Source organism: Chelonia mydas, chromosome 19 (assembly GCF_015237465.2).
Source record: "Chelonia mydas isolate rCheMyd1 chromosome 19, rCheMyd1.pri.v2, whole genome shotgun sequence".
Taxonomy (NCBI): domain Eukaryota; kingdom Metazoa; phylum Chordata; order Testudines; family Cheloniidae; genus Chelonia; species Chelonia mydas.
The window spans coordinates 11,584,268-11,600,661 of NC_051259.2; the positions used below are offsets into that span (position 1 = coordinate 11,584,268).

General features: G+C 52.1%; 1 protein-coding gene across 2 annotated transcripts in view; it reads right to left on the minus strand.

Annotated features, from left to right (window-relative positions):
• TCEA3 (transcription elongation factor A3) overlaps positions 1-16,128 on the minus strand; it is a 32,101-nt gene extending 15,973 nt beyond the window's left edge. Inside the window, exons 1-4 of one of the 2 annotated variants that reach the window (XM_037881724.2) lie at positions 15,806-16,128; positions 3,598-3,660; positions 1,827-1,932; positions 499-661 (exon numbers count right to left, since the gene is read on the minus strand). In XM_037881724.2, the coding sequence (XP_037737652.1) occupies positions 499-661; positions 1,827-1,932; positions 3,598-3,660; positions 15,806-15,874 (401 nt within the window). In that variant the 5' untranslated portion in view covers positions 15,875-16,128. The remainder of the gene's footprint in view (positions 1-498; positions 662-1,826; positions 1,933-3,597; positions 3,661-15,805) is intronic. The other variant, XM_037881723.2, reaches the window with a different exon arrangement.
• Positions 16,129-16,394: the final 266 nt, after the last annotated feature.

Sequence of the window (16,394 nt, forward strand, 5' to 3'; positions counted from 1 at the left end):
AGGAACTCCCCTGAAATCAATGGGAGTTAAGTGTCGCAATACCCTTGAGGATCTGGGCCTTAGGCGGCTGAGTGGACTCCCATGATGCATCACCTGCCCTCTCCAAAAGAGGAGACTGGTGCATCATGGAAGATGTAGTCTGACACATGACTACTATCTATCTTGGCCATTTATATGGCCCCCATCACTGTCGTACTGGAGCATCTCACAGTCCTTAATGTATTTTCCTTCACACCTTCCCTGGGAGGCAGGTCAGTGCGGGTTCCTCTGTTTTACAAGTGGGGACCGAGGCCCAGAGAGGATCAATGGGAGTTAGGTGCCTAAATACCTTTGAGGATCCGACCCTTTGCCTCTCTCTGCCTCAACAGCCTGACCAGTGACTACTCCCGTGCCTTGGCTAAGTGACTGATTTATTATTATCGTTGTTTCCTATCACCAGGGCACGGCTACTGCTTACCAAAACCTGACAGTCTAAGAACCTCAGGGGCCAGCTCATACCTTTCTTTGTGCTTTTCCTTGTGCTTCTCAGCGGGGCTTTTGCAGCGTTTCACTGGATGGGAATTCGCCCCTTCGGGCTGCCAGCTGGGAAAGTCGAGACTTTTTTCTTTTTTATTCTTTTGCCCTTCCAGGGCCTTCTCTCTCTTCGGGGTTCCCGAGGACTCTAAGGAGAACAGATCAGGCTGTCACTCAGACATTGACTGAAACTAAAATGTGAGGGGGCGGGAGGGGCACTGTTATTCACCAAGCTGGTAATAATTTCATACTGGCCGGAAAAAAACAACCACCACGAGCACTTGGCTTGGGGAAATTCAATCAGTGGCCCACTTGGGCATTCAGGGCAGTGTTATCAAGGGCCAGGTTCAGATCTCCCTTCTATCAATTTTCCGCCTTTATTGCTCCACTGACTTTAGTGGCATCACTCCTGATTTACATCATTCTCAATGACAGCAGACTCCGGACCCATATGCAGCCCACAGAATCCAAGCCTCTGCTACCAGGAGACTCGGTGGCCCAGAAGATTAGTGCATTAGCCTGTTATCTTTTGAGACTTGGGTCCAAATGACCGCTGGGTCCAGGCCACCGACTAGAGAAGAGGTCATTCGTTTCTGGTCAGGATTGCACTGCCAGGGATTATGTAGAGTTCTGGGATTGGAATATCAAGCAGCTCAGGCTTGAGGTGCAGGGCATGGGGAACCAGGCAACTGGACCAGCAAAGAGAGATGCAGGTCAGGGTTGAGTTGCATGCGCTGTCAGAACTTGCATGTGGACCCACGACTTGAAACAGCATGGAGGGTTTCCACGGTGAGCAGGAGGGGCTAGTGGTCTTCGAACATGGGAGACCGGGGGTCAATTTCCTGCTCCGCCGTGGACTTCCTGTGAGATCGTGGGCACTCATGTAGCCTCTCTGTGCCTCAGCTTCCCCTCTCTAATAGCACCGGCCTGCCTCACAGGTGGAGTGTGAGGACAAATTCATTAAAGATAGGCAGCGCTTTGGGATCTACTGATGAAAAGTGTTATATAGGATATAGGCATTACTGTGATTAGTGGGTGCACGGACAGAGCTGCCCTGAAGGTCAGGACCAGGTACAGGAGTGTCACTTAAATACAACCTGCCCACTCTGCACATGGCTCTGTCCAGATCTTCTCACCAATAAGCCACCAATGACCCTTCTGCCAAATTAAAACCAACAGCCAGGCCCTTTAGCTGTTTGTATCCCGGGGAGTAAAGAGACCCTAAGGACTGTGTAGAATCAAAGGGCCCACGGAGGTTTCGGGGCCAGTTAGCATTTTACTTGTGAGGCTGAAGCAGCCTCAGGATCTCTCACCTAGCAGCCGTTTCCAGTTCTTGATGAGGATTTTCGCCAGGGCCACCACCTCTTCGTCCGAGCACTGCTTCCGGACAGTGTTGACGGCCACGCCGATTCTCGTGGACTGGGAGCACACATGGACGTTTGTTTATTATTAAGCAGATCAAAGAAGGAGGAAGAACAGAGAGGAAAGGTAGCCCGGTGGTTAACACACTAACCTGCTGCAGAATCATAGAATCATAGAATATCAGGGTTGGAAGGGACCCCAGAAGGTCATCTAGTCCAACCCCCTGCTCGAAGCAGGACCAATTCCCAGTTAAATCATCCCAGCCAGGGCTTTGTCAAGCCTGACCTTAAAAACCTCTAAGGAAGGAGATTCTACCACCTCCCTAGGTAACGCATTCCAGTGTTTCACCACCCTCTTAGTGAAAACGTTTTTCCTAATATCCAACCTAACCCTCCCCCACTGCAACTTGAGACCATTACTCCTCGTTCTGTCATCTGCTACCATTGAGAACAGTCTAGAGCCATCCTCTTTGGAACCCCCTTTCAGGTAGTTGAAAGCAGCTATCAAATCCCCCCTCATTCTTCTCTTCTGCAGACTAAACAATCCCAGCTCCCTCAGCCTCTCCTCATAAGTCATGTGCTCTAGACCCCTAATCATTTTTGTTGCCCTTCGCTGGACTCTCTCCAATTTATCCACATCCTTCTTGTAGTGCGAGGCCCAAAACTGGACACAGTACTCCAGATGAGGCCTCACCAGTGTCGAATAGAGGGGAACGATCACGTCCCTCGATCTGCTCGCTATGCCCCTACTTATACATCCCAAAATGCCATTGGCCTTCTTGGCAACAGACTCCCTGTGTGATCTTGGGTAAATCACTTAACCGCTCTGTGCCTCGGTTTCCTCATCTGTACAATGGGCATAATAGAGCTGCCCTACCTCCCAGGGGGTGGTGGCGAGGTGCTCAAATATTACAGCAATGGGGGCCATGTCAGTACCTTGGCTGGATGGGGCAAGGACTATCTTTTTGTTTTGTGTTTGTACAGCACCTAGCGTAGTGAGACCCTGGTCCATGACTGGGGTTCTTAGGTGTGACAATAATACAAATAATAAATAAATATTAATAAATACAATTATGGATGGATAGAAACTGGTATGGCTCCTCTTCCCCCTGCTCCTCTGGTGTGGGGCCAAGGGAATACATCAGGAGAGTTCATGACAGCAGGCTCTTACAGCCCCCTGCTTTCCCAGGTGGAGGAAGGACCCAGAGAGGGGACAGGACTACAGCAAGGGACAATCACAGCTCACTTTTGAAATCATCTCGAGAGAACAGGTGACGTGGTGGGACCTTCCCTACCGCTAGCAAGAGCGGTCGTTTAGGAGCTGGTCTGATAACCTGACAGGTCCCTCGCAGTCTGACCCAACGTTTTATTTAAAAAGCCTCTTAAAGGAAATGGCTGGAGCTCAAGTGGATTGAACGTCTCTCCCATTAGACATCGGGCAGCCCAGCTTGCACATCTCATCTCTGGGTGGGTTGTCAGCCACGGGGATCAAACCTGGGACCTCTCAATAAGGCCCTGCTCCCTCAGCCCAGGCTGTAGCAGGCTTGGCAAGCTCTAGCTGGCCTAGCCACAACAGGAGGGGGGCAAAGCACCGCAGCAAGTGCTTGTAACATACTTTGAATTCCACGTTACCTCCCCCGTGTACTGCCCCTTCTTCAGATCCAAGTAACCCATTATATGCTGGAGTTATGCGCCTCCCTCTCTTCCACCCACTCCCCCTCACCTGCAGCAGCTCGATGGTCATAGTGTAGCCGTTCAGTTCTTTCAGCAAATCAAGAGCTCCGTCCTAGGTCAAACAGAAGCCGCAGTGAGCACTGAAACACCAGCATGGACAACCACCCCCTGGAAACAGCCTTTGCATCGCAGGGTGCCAAAGGGGTGATGGGAACAGAGGCATCATGTCCAAAACCCTGTTCTAAACTGCCCTCCCTTGGCCAAACTGTGCCCCGCAGCGACACCCCTGCCGCTTCACGGAGAGCGGAATTGGTGCAACGGAGAGAAGAGTGCATTACTTGATCACTGGAGCACCCACAGGTGCTGACTGAGATCGGGAGCCCCGTGGCGCTGGGCGCTGCACAGACATGGAGCGAGAGACAATCCCAAAGAGCGCTGAGAAGCCAGAAAAAAGGGTGGGAGAAAGAAAGGTCCCAAAGGCGCTGATATAGCCCAGTCACTACATTAAACTGACTTAAATAAGGTTCCGGGCTTGGTTTGCCAAGACCTCCGCCTGCTTAGTGCCACGGCAAACGAGCCATTCAAAATCCTTGGAACTTTCTGGTAAAGTGCCCAAAAGAAGGAAAAACCGTTAAAGCGCTGGAAACAGCCAGTATTAAATAAGGGCTTCCATTTTCACAGCATCCCTTGTTCCCTTTCCCGTGAGCTGGAGGGAGTTTTTAGAAAGGAAAAATGCCTCGTCTGGCATTAAAGATGGCATTAACTGTCCCTTGGGAAAAGAGAAGATGTTCGTTGAGATGGGCTGGAACTGGCCTTGCTGCTGCTGCTAAGGCCCGATCTCGTTTTCGAGGAGACACCGCAAGACAAACACATGCAAGACAAGAACAGCAAAGGTAGAAAATGCAGGGTCTGTCTGTGGGGTTGACTTTCTCTTGCTGGAGAAATGCAGGCACAGTGCATGAGACCTGGGACCGAGGCCCAGAGAGACGAAGCAAGTGGCCCAAGCTCATCCAGGGAGACTGCAACCGAGATGGGACTTAATCCAGATGAAGCGCCTTAACCACAAGGCCATCCTCCCTTAAAATGCCCAGGTCTTTGAAACCCGCCATAGAATGACCCCAGCTTATCTCATCGGCCTTGTGCCAAATTCTTTTGCTAGCTACACCAGCATACGCCCAGAGCGACTCTGGAAGCCAGCGGCCTGACTTTGCGTTTATGCTAGCATAACAGAGCAACATTTGCTCCCTTGTCTCTATTCTCCTCAGCCCAGGAGAGGAAGGGTCGCCCAGCGGTGAGGACACTAACCTTAGGGGTGGGAGGTCCTGTTCAATTCCTTACTTTGCCACCGATTTCCTGTGTGACCTTGGGCAAGTCACTTGGTTTCTGTGCCTCAGTTTCCCCACCTGTACAACAGGGATAAGAGCACTTCCCTGACTCCCGGGAGGCTGGGGCGGTGAGGAGAACTGCTAGGCAGCTCTCCAACACCACTTTCTACAAGTCATTACCCTCTGATCCCACTGAGGGTTACCAAAAGAAACTACACCATTTGCTCAAGAAACTCCCTGAAAAAGCACAAGAACAAATCCGCACAGACACACCCCTGGAACCCCGACCTGGGGTATTCTATCTGCTACCCAAGATCCATAAACCTGGAAATCCTGGACACCCCATCATCTCAGGCATTGGCACCCTGACAGCAGGATTGTCTGGCTATGTAGACTCCCTCCTCAGGCCCTACGCTATCAGCTCTCCCAGCTATCTTCGAGACACCACTGACTTCCTGAGGAAACTACAATCCATTGGTGATCTTCCTGAAAACACCATCCTGGCCACTATGGATGTAGAAGCCCTCTACACCAACATTCCACACAAAGATGGACTACAAGCCGTCAGGAACAGTATCTCCGATAATGTCACGGCAAACCTGGTGGCTGAACTTTGTGACTTTGTCCTCACCCATAACTATTTCACACATTTGGGGACAATGTATACCTTCAAATCAGCAGCACTGCTATGGGTACCCGCATGGCCCCACAGTATGCCAACATCTTTATGGCTGACTTAGAACAACGCTTCCTCAGCTCTCGTCCCCTAATGCCCCTACTCTACCTGCGCTATATTGATGACATCTTCATCATCTGGACCCATGGAAAAGAAGCCCTTGAGGAATTCCACCATGATTTCAACAATTTCCATCCCACCATCCACCTCAGCCTGGACCTGTCCACACAAGAGATCCACTTCCTGGACACTACGGTGCTAATAAGCGATGGTCACATAAACACCACCCTATACCGTAAACCTACTGACTGCTATTCCTACCTACATGTCTCCAGCTTTCATCCAGACCACACCACACGATCCATTGTCTACAGCCAAGATCTACGATACAACCGCATTTGCCCCAACCCCTCAGACAGAGACACACACCTACAAGATCTCTATCAAGCATTCTTACAACTACAATACCCACCTGCTGAAGTGAAGAAACAGATTGACAGAGACCGAAGAGTACCCAGAAGTCACCTACTACAGGACAAGCCCAACCAAGAAAATAACAGAACGCCACTAGCTATCACCTTCAGCCCCCAACTAAAACCTCTCCAACACATCATCAAGGATCTACAACCTATCCTGAAGGACGACCCATCACTCTCACAGATCTTGGGAGACAGGCCAGTCCTTGCTTACAGACAGCCCCCCAACCTGAAGCAAATACTCACCAGCAACCACACACCGCACAACAGAACCACTAACCCAGGAACCTATCCTTGTAACAAAGCCCGTTGCCAACTGTGTCCACATATCTATTCAGGGGACACCATCATAGGGCCTAATCACATCAGCCACACTATCAGAGGCTCGTTCACCTGCACATCTACCAATGGGATATATGCCATCATGTGCCAGCAATGCCCCTCTGCCATGTACATTGGTCAAACTGGACAGTCTCTACGTAAAAGAATAAATGGACACAAATCAGACGTCAAGAATTATTACATTCAAAAACCAGTTGGAGAACACTTCAATCTCTTTGGTCACTCGATTACAGACCTAAAAGTTGCAATTCTTCAACAAAAAAACTTCAAAAACAGACTCCAACGAGAGACTGCTGAATTGGAATTAATTTTCAAACTGGATACAAAAACTTGAATAGAGACTGGGAGTGGATGGGTCATTACACAAAGTAAAACTATTTCCCCATGTTTATTCCACCCCCCCACTGTTCCTCAGACGTTCTTGTCAACTGCTGGAAATGGCCCACCTTGATTATCACTACAAAAGGTCGCCCCCCACCCCCCCCCCGCCCACCACCACTCTCCTGCTGGTAATATCTCACCTTAAGTGAAAAAAGAAAAGGAGTACTTGTGGCACCTTAGAGAGTAAACAATTTATTTGAGCATGAGCTTTCGTGAGCTACAGATGAAGTGAGCTGTAGCTCACGAAAGCTTATGCTCAAATAAATCGTTTACTCTCTAAGGTGCCACAAGTACTCCTTTTCTTTTTGCGAATACAGACTAACACGGCTGTTACTCTGAAACCTCACCTTAAGTGATCGCTCTGGTTACAGTGTGTATGGTAACATCCACTGTTTCATGTTCTCTATGTATATAAATCTCCCCACTGTATTTTCCACTGAATGCATCCGATGAAGTGAGCTGTAGCTCACGAAAGCTTATGCTCAAATAAATTTGTTAGCCTCTAAGGTGCCACAAGTACTCCTTTTCTTTTTACATTAAAGATGGTGAAGCGCTCAGATGCTCCAGGAATCGGGGACAGATAAGTACCGTAGCCAGACAGATACCACTTTTGGTGTCCCGTTCACTGATTTTGGTGAGATAGCCTTCATCTCGACATCTCCTGCCACCTGGAGAACCTCGATGATCTCACTGCCCCATTGACCTTCCCTCTCATTTCAATTCTCAGCTGAGAACCTCTCTCTTCCCTTGACCTAGAGTTCTTAAGTTCTTTTTTCTTGCCATGAGTTACCAACGTAAAATTTTTTTAGTTCTAGTTTACATGGAAGATGAAGGTTAAAGTAAGAGGTCAGATCCTCAGCTGGTGTCAATTGGCACAGCTCCATTAAAGTCAACAGAGCAACACTGATTTACACCAACTGTGAATCTTGCCTAGGGTGTATAAAACCACCAATCACTCATTTTGGCTGATAGGACAGCTCTTCCCCGTAGACCATATGTACTCACACGATACATGCATCTTGCAGCTATTCCTATGAAATTACCCGCTCAAGAGAAGCGGGAGGGACGGGTTAAAGTGTCTCTCTATTATCCGGCCGCCATGAGTCAAAAGAAAACAAAAACGTTGACCCACATTTTTTAAAAAGCTCTTTTTTTCATTATCATTTTTTATTTCCTGACAGGGGGAGGTCACGGTCAGAGGCAGATGGAAAGGAGGTTCGGTCTTCTCCAGTTTCTGCGCGCTCTCTCAGCCCGGCCAAAGATGCGGAAACGCATCTGCTTTGGATTTGTACTGTAAAGCATCTCCAACAGGCCCCAGCCCCTCCCGACCTTAACTGCGGAGACCTGGCCAGGATCAAGGGAGACCCCGGTGGGCGACTCTAGGCAGCACAGAGAGTCAGAGGACAGACGGACGGGGCTTGTCTGTGTTCAGGAGTCTCAATATGAGAACCCCCCGGATAGTCACAACAGCAGAGTCCTGGCTCTTCTCTACACGTGGACCGTCACCCATGGAAAGGCAGAAGAGTACGGACACGGGCAGCAGAGCGAGAGGAGAGGAACGGACTGGCACCAGATTGCATCTCGGTGTGTATCTTGGTCCCGCCCCAGCTTTCTGAGAGTACAAGGCAGCTGCTGACACCAAACTCCAGGCTGATACAGCAACTGCTGCGATCTGGTTACAAACTTGGATTCAGCTAGGCAGGCTCCATAGGGGGTGTTCAGTGAGACCCAGCAAGCCAAATCCTGCTGTCAGTTACACCGGTGCCATCTGTTGTTATAACTGGGGCTACAGATTTACCCGCACTGTGAGCTCAACTGTCAAAAAATACATGGAAGTTTGTGAGATGTCACCCTAACCCCTGTAATAGCAAATGTCAATGGGAAAAGGCACCAGAGGGAGACAGAAAGATTGAATTAGTCCAAACAAAAAGGCCTCATGACAAAACTCAAGGACTGTGTTCAGATTGTGCCTGGTAAACAAGCCAAGCGTGGGACCAGAAGTCAGTGAACCAACTTGGTGTGTCGGAAACCAAGCCGAACGGGTGGATGAAATAATAAGAGGATGAGCTATTCTGCCCACAGCTCCCTTGAGGGATCCTTTAAAAAAAAAAAAAAAAAAAGATTTGAGACTTTGGGAGAAAAATTGGCCACCCTGGCTCCCACCCTCACCATCTCCCTGGACTTCCATCACCCTGATCCTGAGAGATGTCCTGACCAGAGCGGGCCAGAGAGAGGGACCCAAACACCACCTGGGATCTGAGACTTTGTCTCTCTCCCCCCCCATCACGTGTCCTTTTCCTTCCCCACTTTATTTCTTCTCTGTCCCATCCCCCTCCTTTTTAATTCTGTCTAATAAGTCTCTGGCTTAGCTAGCAGCCAAGACTGTAGTTTGCTGTAAGCCTGTGACCAGGGAGAAGCAACTAAAAGCAATGCCCTAAACAGCCTGATGCTGGTACCATTTCCCAGGTCTCATACACTGTGCCTGCATTTCTCCAGCGAGAGAAAGTCAACCCCACAGACAGACCCTGCATTTTCTACCTTTGCTGTTCTCGTCTTGCATGTGTTTGTCTTGTGGGGTCTCCTCGAAAACGAGATCGGGCCTTAGCAGCAGCAGCAAGGCCAGTACCAGCCCATCTCAACAAACATCTTCTCTTTTCCCAAGGGACAGTTAATGCCATCTTTAATGCCAGACAAAGCATTTTTCCTTTCTAAAAACTCTCTCCAGCTCACGGGAAAGGGAACAAGGGATGCTGTGAAAATGGAAGCCCTTATTTAACACTGGATGTTTCCAGCGCTTTAACGGTTTTTCCTTCTTTTGGGCACTTTACCAGAAAGTTCCAAGGATTTTGAATGGCTCGTTTGCCATGGCACTAAGCAGGCGGAGGTCTTGGCAAACCAAGCCCGGAATCTTATTTAAGTCTGTTTAATGTAGTGACTGGGCTATATCAGCACCTTTGGGACATCGATTCTATCTGAATCCAACACATCCAAGGGGTGGGGATGGTGTAATGGGCAGCAGAATTTGGCCCGAATGCTTTCCACCACCGTCTCCAAACCGGGAGGCCCAACTTTCAGCCGGTACAGAGCTCTGGTTTCCAGTTCAAATGCTCCCCCCAGAAATGGTCACCTAGGGCCGTGTGGAATTGAGATGGAGGGAGAAAAAAAAACCAACAAACCAAAAATAAAGACACTGAAGCAAGGCGGCCTTGGGAATGCCAGATCTTTAAACTGTCTGACAAGGCCCGCGGAGACTGGAAAGGCAGGGATCTCAGGTTCAGTGCTTACAGTTATCTGAATAAAGTATGTGTGGGGGGAGGTCTATTATACTCTGGGGGCAGCAGCTTTGGTAAGAGAGCACTTGCATACACCCCTCAGCAACCCGGGGGCTCCATTTAGAAAGATCTATTCTGCCAGGTCTCCGACAGCCCCCACCCCAAGCCCTGCCCACGTTCCCAGTGCTACAGTGCGAGGCACTTATGGGTCATAGCCCAGGACACCAGGCCTCATCTAGCTGTGGTTGTTGCACTAAACTCGGGGCTAAATATAGCAAGTCCCAATCCTCACCTCAGGTCAGTGGGATTTCATTCCCCGCTATTTTTAGCCCCCCGTCTACATGCATGTGGATATAAACACAGCTCCCAGGTGCTGCTGTAGAGAAGAGCACAGTGAATGGGGGCGGCCCGCGGGAACAGCACAGGAAATCCACAAACCCGGCATGGCACGGGGCCTAGCTCTCCGCGGCTTCCTTCGACCCTGCTGCAGAGTCTGGGGGCAGGGGAGGAGCAAGGGATGGGCCGGTGGATCCTCCTCCTGAATAGGTCCATTAGCAGTGTCCCTCACTGGGTTACTCCAGCAGGTTTCTGCACCTCTGAGGCTGCAGTACAAGGCACAGAGCATGACTCTGCTCCATCACATTTGTGGCACCCTAGATGCCTCGGTAGCCTACTGCAGACTCAGCCTGGGGTAAAATCTGAGCGGCATGGTAAGGGGGTAGGGGGGTTGGATAAGGGGTAGGAAGTCCCAGGGCGCAGTCAGGGGATAGGGAGCAGGGGGCGGTTGAATAGGATGGGGAGCGGGGGGGCTGGATGGGGGTGGGGTCCCAGGGGGGGTTAGGGGAGGAGGTGTGCATAGGGGTTGGGGCAGTCAGGGGACAGGGAGCAGAGGGGGTTGGATAGGGGGTGGGGTCCCGGGAGGGGGCGGTCAGGGGACAAGGAGCAAGGGGGGTTGGATGGGTCGGGAGTTCTGAGGGAGGCAGTCAGGGGGCGGGAAGTGGGAGGGGGTGGATAGGGGGCGGGGGCCAGGCTCTTTGGGGAGGCACAGCCTTCCCTACCCGGCCTCCATACAGTTTTGCAACCCCGATGTGGCCCTCAGGCCAAAAAGTTTGCCCACCCCTGCTCTAGAGGAATGCCAGGTTCTGAACACTGACAAGGTGACCAGGATGTGATGTCCTTCGCCAGCATGCTTGCCCCCCATAAAAGCCACCCAAGAGGTAATGAGTTTCCCTACAAAAGCAACCTGTGTTTAGCTATTACACCTTTTCAACTACACTGCTGCTTCTCCAGGTTAGCTCGTGCGGTCTTGTGCCCCGGGGCCGAATTCCCCACTGCCTTGCCCCCCGCTAACAGACACAGCTGTGCAAAACAAGTGCACACACTGGGTGCAAAACGCTACCAGGGTCAATGAATGGGAATGGCTGCTTGGGCAGAGTTTTGTGCCCTGATTGGTGCCGTATGACAACCCAAGGTGCAAAGTTATGGAGAATCAGGCCCTTTGTGTCTCAGTGAATTGCAAACGAGCCGGCTGTTCAAAGCGCTGCTGACAAGTTAGGATGGCAGTCGTGCTGAGCTAAGTTAGGTCTTCGTCCTGTGTTAGTGGTAAAGAGTGTCCTTGTAGCAGTGTTGGTCCCAGGATATTAGCGACGAGGGGGGTGAGGTAATCTCTTTTATTGGACCAGCTTCTATTGGTGAGAGACAAGCTTTCAAGCTTACACAGCACTGAAGAAAAATTCCTTTTAAGCTTCAAGAGTTGTTTCTCTCACCAACAGAAGCTGGTCCAAGAACAGATATTACCTCCCTCACCTTGTTTCTTAGTGGTAAAGAAGAAACCTTCTCCGAACACTGAACGAGGAACTTTTATTAGCATTAATACAGCGTTATCCCTAAAGCTGCTCTGTCTTCCTCTCTACCATCCAGCATCTATCTAGAACCATCAACCTAGAACCAACCACATCCTTTCCTGGAAAATATTTCTAATGAAAGAATTATGAATTTACATGGGACATTTCAAAGTGGAACAAAATTAACATTTTTTATTTCATGTGGAACGGACATTTCCCCTACCAAAGAACGCAATTAAAAGTGAGATTTTCCCAGGGAGAAAAAATATTTTTGATGGAAGCTCATTTTTGGGTGGGAAAATCTCCCCCCTCCGGCCTGTCTTCCTCTTCTAGGTGCAAAGAAACAGCACACACATGCTCACATCCCCTGCTGGTATCTAGCTAAACAATCTTTAAGAAGAGTTGAACTTGAACACGACAGATTCAGAAGAGTCGCTGGCTTAGCCACTCAGGCAGATCTGCTCGTCTCCTGGCCTTACGGACGGTTTGACCCCAAAGGTGTAGAGTCCTGCTCAGTGGGGTTAGGACTCTTCCCCGCAGGGTCCTCTTCTTTCTCTAGGGCTGTGATGTACATAACACAGCTACCACCGCTACCAGGGTCCCATGGCAATTCAGCTGGGCTTGGAATCAGTCTACTCCCTATTTCTTCTGTACTGAGCCCCTCGATCAGTCTCCTCCAGGTAGGATGCCACTCAAAGCCTCTGAACAATCTGTGGGGATCGATGGAGCTCCACGATAAGGCACAAGTTGCCACTCAGCCATGGGCAGCGAGTTCAACAGGCCCGTGGTGCGGGGGCACCGGGAATATTCGTGACCCAGGGCCCAGCTCCAGCACTGTTTGAGGCCAGGTCTCTCCCTCGGCCCCGCCTTCCGCCCCTGGGTGCTCCCCTTCCCCAGCCCCCACATGCCCCCCGGGCAATTTAAAACGGCCCGGGGCCCCCACCCACGGGCAGTGCAGCATAGCTCAGCAGCGTCCTACCTGCTGGCTCCACGTGGCTGCCGGCCCCTCGCTGCAGCCCCTGGGCGGGGTGGGTCTGTGTCCCACCCCAAGCGCCCCTGCAGCCAATAGGAAGCTGCGGGGGCAGTGCCTGGGGGTCGCAGCACTCAGAGGCTCCCTGGCCCACCCTGCCTAGGAGCCCCAGGTAAGCACCGCACCCCCCCACCCCCTCCGAGAGCCTGCGCCCCCACCCCTTTCCCACCCCTCCTCCCACCCCCAAACTCCCTCCCAGAGCCTGCACTCCCACCCCTTTCCCACCCCTCCTCCCACCCCCAAACTCCCTCCCAGAGCCTGCACCCCCACTCCTTTCCCACCCCTCCTCCCACCCCCAAACTCTCTTCCAGAGCTTGCACCCCCACCCCTTTCCCATGCCCCCAAACTCCCTCCCAGAGCCTGCACCCCCACCCCTTTTCCACCCCTCCTCCCACCCCCAAACTCCCTCCCAGAGCCTGCACCCTCACCCCTTTCCCATGCCCCCTCCTTCCCCCAAACTCCCTCCCAGAGCCTGCACCCACTCCGTCTGCACCCCCTCCCATCCCCAAACTCCCTCCCAGAGCCTGCACCCAAACTCCCTCCCAGAGCCTGCACCCCGCACCACTCCTGCACCCCAATCACCTGCCTCAGCCCTGGGCCTGCACCCCAGACCTCCTCCGCCAACCCAAACTCCCTCCCAGAGCCTTAGGCAGGCGGGGAGTGGAGTTTGAAGGGGGGGGCCCCCTCTGGGCACCACCAAAATTTCTACAAACCTGCCTGCCGCCCCTGCACTCAGCAATAGGTTTCTCTCGGGTTAGACACATGAGACACCTCTGGCAGCTACATGGCACCTTGGCTTCGCTGTTCCTGAACAGTACAAGTGGCTCACGGTCTGCCACCAGCTAGAAATGATACAGACCCCACAGGCCTCCCAGGAACATATGCCCACAGCCTGGACCAGGCACACTCCATGCGGGAGCTGAGCAGCCTCCAAGTGTGAAAGATGCCTGGGACAATGGCTCGTGGTCCCCTCCAGACAACTTGGGGGTAAAAAGGCTGGCTACTCTGGGGCTTCCACCGCAGCCGTGGGAGACCTGGAGAAGGTGCCATTTGGAGGCCCAGTCTGCAGGCCCAATTCTCTATTGCCCAGCGCCTTCTGCAGCCATTTGCCTGTGTGCAAAACAAAGGCAACGCACTGCCATTCGGAGTGGCCCTTTACACCCACTTTGCCCTGGTGTCAATGCCACCACCAGGAGCGGGGCAACGGAGGATCAGGCCCTGCAGTGCACAGGAGAAAGCAACACACCCGCCATGCACTGGCAATTAGAGACAAACTTTCCAAGGACTCTGCAGCAATTAGCAGCTCTTTTAACAGATTCTGTGGTGCAACCCATATCACGGGTTAACATATGTTAACATACTTCCCCTTTTATAGATGCTCGCTCCCCCCCTCCCCCCCATTTGCAGGCAGGGCCACAAGCACCAGGTATCATGCTGGAAGGAGTGGGGGGGATCAGAGGGGATTAATTACACTCCACTGAGACAAAGGTCGCAAGGAAAGTAAAATATTAACCTCAGGCACCAGCTCCTCCTCCACTGCACATTGCATCAGATCCTGATTGCACTGCGCCAGTGCCAATCAGGGCACAGATCCCCTGCCAGCGTGATGGGGGTGGCCTCCCTGCACCTGCGAGCTACACCAGCTAAGGAGCTGGGCCCGCAGAGCAAATCAGGGGAAGCCAGCAGACCTTCCCCAGGACAAGACGGATGCACAGGAAGGATCAGGCCGGTTGTATCTACACTAAACTGTTTACTTTATCTAAGGTACTAGAACAGTTCAGGGCGGGCGGGGACACCTGTCCTGTTTGTTCTTAAATCTGGTGCAGGAGCTTTCATTTAAACTCATCCCTCCCCTCCCCCCACGTTCCACTTTTTCATTCTCTTGTGAAAAAGGTTTAGACACCTAGTTCCTTCCCCTCCACCCCTGGATTTTTTTGCTTTTCCCCAGCCCAGTCTCCTTGGACATGCCCCAGTCTGAGATTGGGTTTGCACGGTTCAGATTCCTGTCGCTTTCACCCACTCTTTACACCTCTCCAAACCCGGCCCCTGAGCCAGGGTGGCGGGGCGGGGGAGGGCCACGAAGGACAATCAGAAAGCCCCACAGATGGGTGGGGTTGAAAAACACCATGCAACCAAACCCTGGCAAAATGAAAATACAGTCAGGAGACCAATGAAAGCAACAGCTCAAATGCACAGAGGAATCAAGAGATATTGGGTTAGACTGGATGGCTGAAACCCAAAGGATCAGGCCACAAGAAACTTGGTCGTTTTCACATGTCGCCACCAAAGTTGACATTTTGGGGGAGCAAAGCTTTGAGGGCCTGATTTTCAGAGGTGCCGAGCACCCTTCCCTCAAGGGAGGTGGGGACAACAGCCTCTGAACCCCGAGCAAATCAGAATCAGGCTGTTTAGCAAGTGCGGTCAGCAGTTCCCTAGGCCAAATCAGCTGGAAGAGACCCGCCAAATAGCCCTTCCTCCTTCTATCAGCAGGATTTATCCAGGAGGTTCTCTTCTGCACAGAGCCAAGTTGCAAAATTTAAACAGACACACACACACCCCGTTTTGGTTTTCCTTCTTCACAGACACACAGATCCAAGCTGGAAAGTTTAGAAACACACACACACACACACGATCCAAGCGCTGGAAAGTTTAAACACACACACTGTTTTGGTTTTTCTTACCCTGCCCTTACACACTGTGTGTGTGTGTGTGTGTGTGTGTGTGTGTTTTCTTACGCACACAGTATGGCGCACACACACAGAGACACACACTATTGGATTTACTCCCCCCCCCCCAGTTTGGCACACACACAAACACACTTTTGGATCTCCCCCCCCCCCCCCCCCCCGTTTGGCGCGCGCGCGGGCACACACACACACACACACACACACACACTGTTGGATTTACTTACTGTGTTCTTCCTGGTCACCATCTTATCCAGCTTCTTTGCAATCCTCACCAGCTCCTCGGCTCGCCCCATGATCGCGGCTCCGAAGTTTTGGCGTCCAGGAGCAAGAAGGGGGGGGGGGGGGGGCGTTAAACCACAAAAGCAGCCAGGAGCTCGCCCCCGGGACAACTCGGATCTGTTTTCATCGGGGCCTGGGCGGGGGGTGGGGGGGAGGAGTGTGTGTGTTGCGGGGGGGGGAGTTGGTCGAACTTTTGCTCCAAGTTTTGGTTGCGGGGGCCGCTGACAGCTTAGGGGGGGACCGAAAAAGAAGAAACGGGAGCGAAAGAGCGAAAGCAAAGAAGGGGGCGTGGTCACGGGGCCGCCACATGCAGCCAAAATAGCACAAGGGGGACGGGCTAAATATAGGAGCCAAGGTCCGAGCCGAGCCGGGCCGGGCGGAGGCTGCGAGCGGCGGCGGGGCGGGAGGGGCAGCGCTGCGCGTGTGGACGCAGGAGGTGCCCTGGTGTGTGACCGTCTAGATCAGGAGCGGTGCCAGCTGCCTTGCGCCTGCCCAGGGCCCGAGGATCATCACAGCCCCCCACCAGGCTACAGC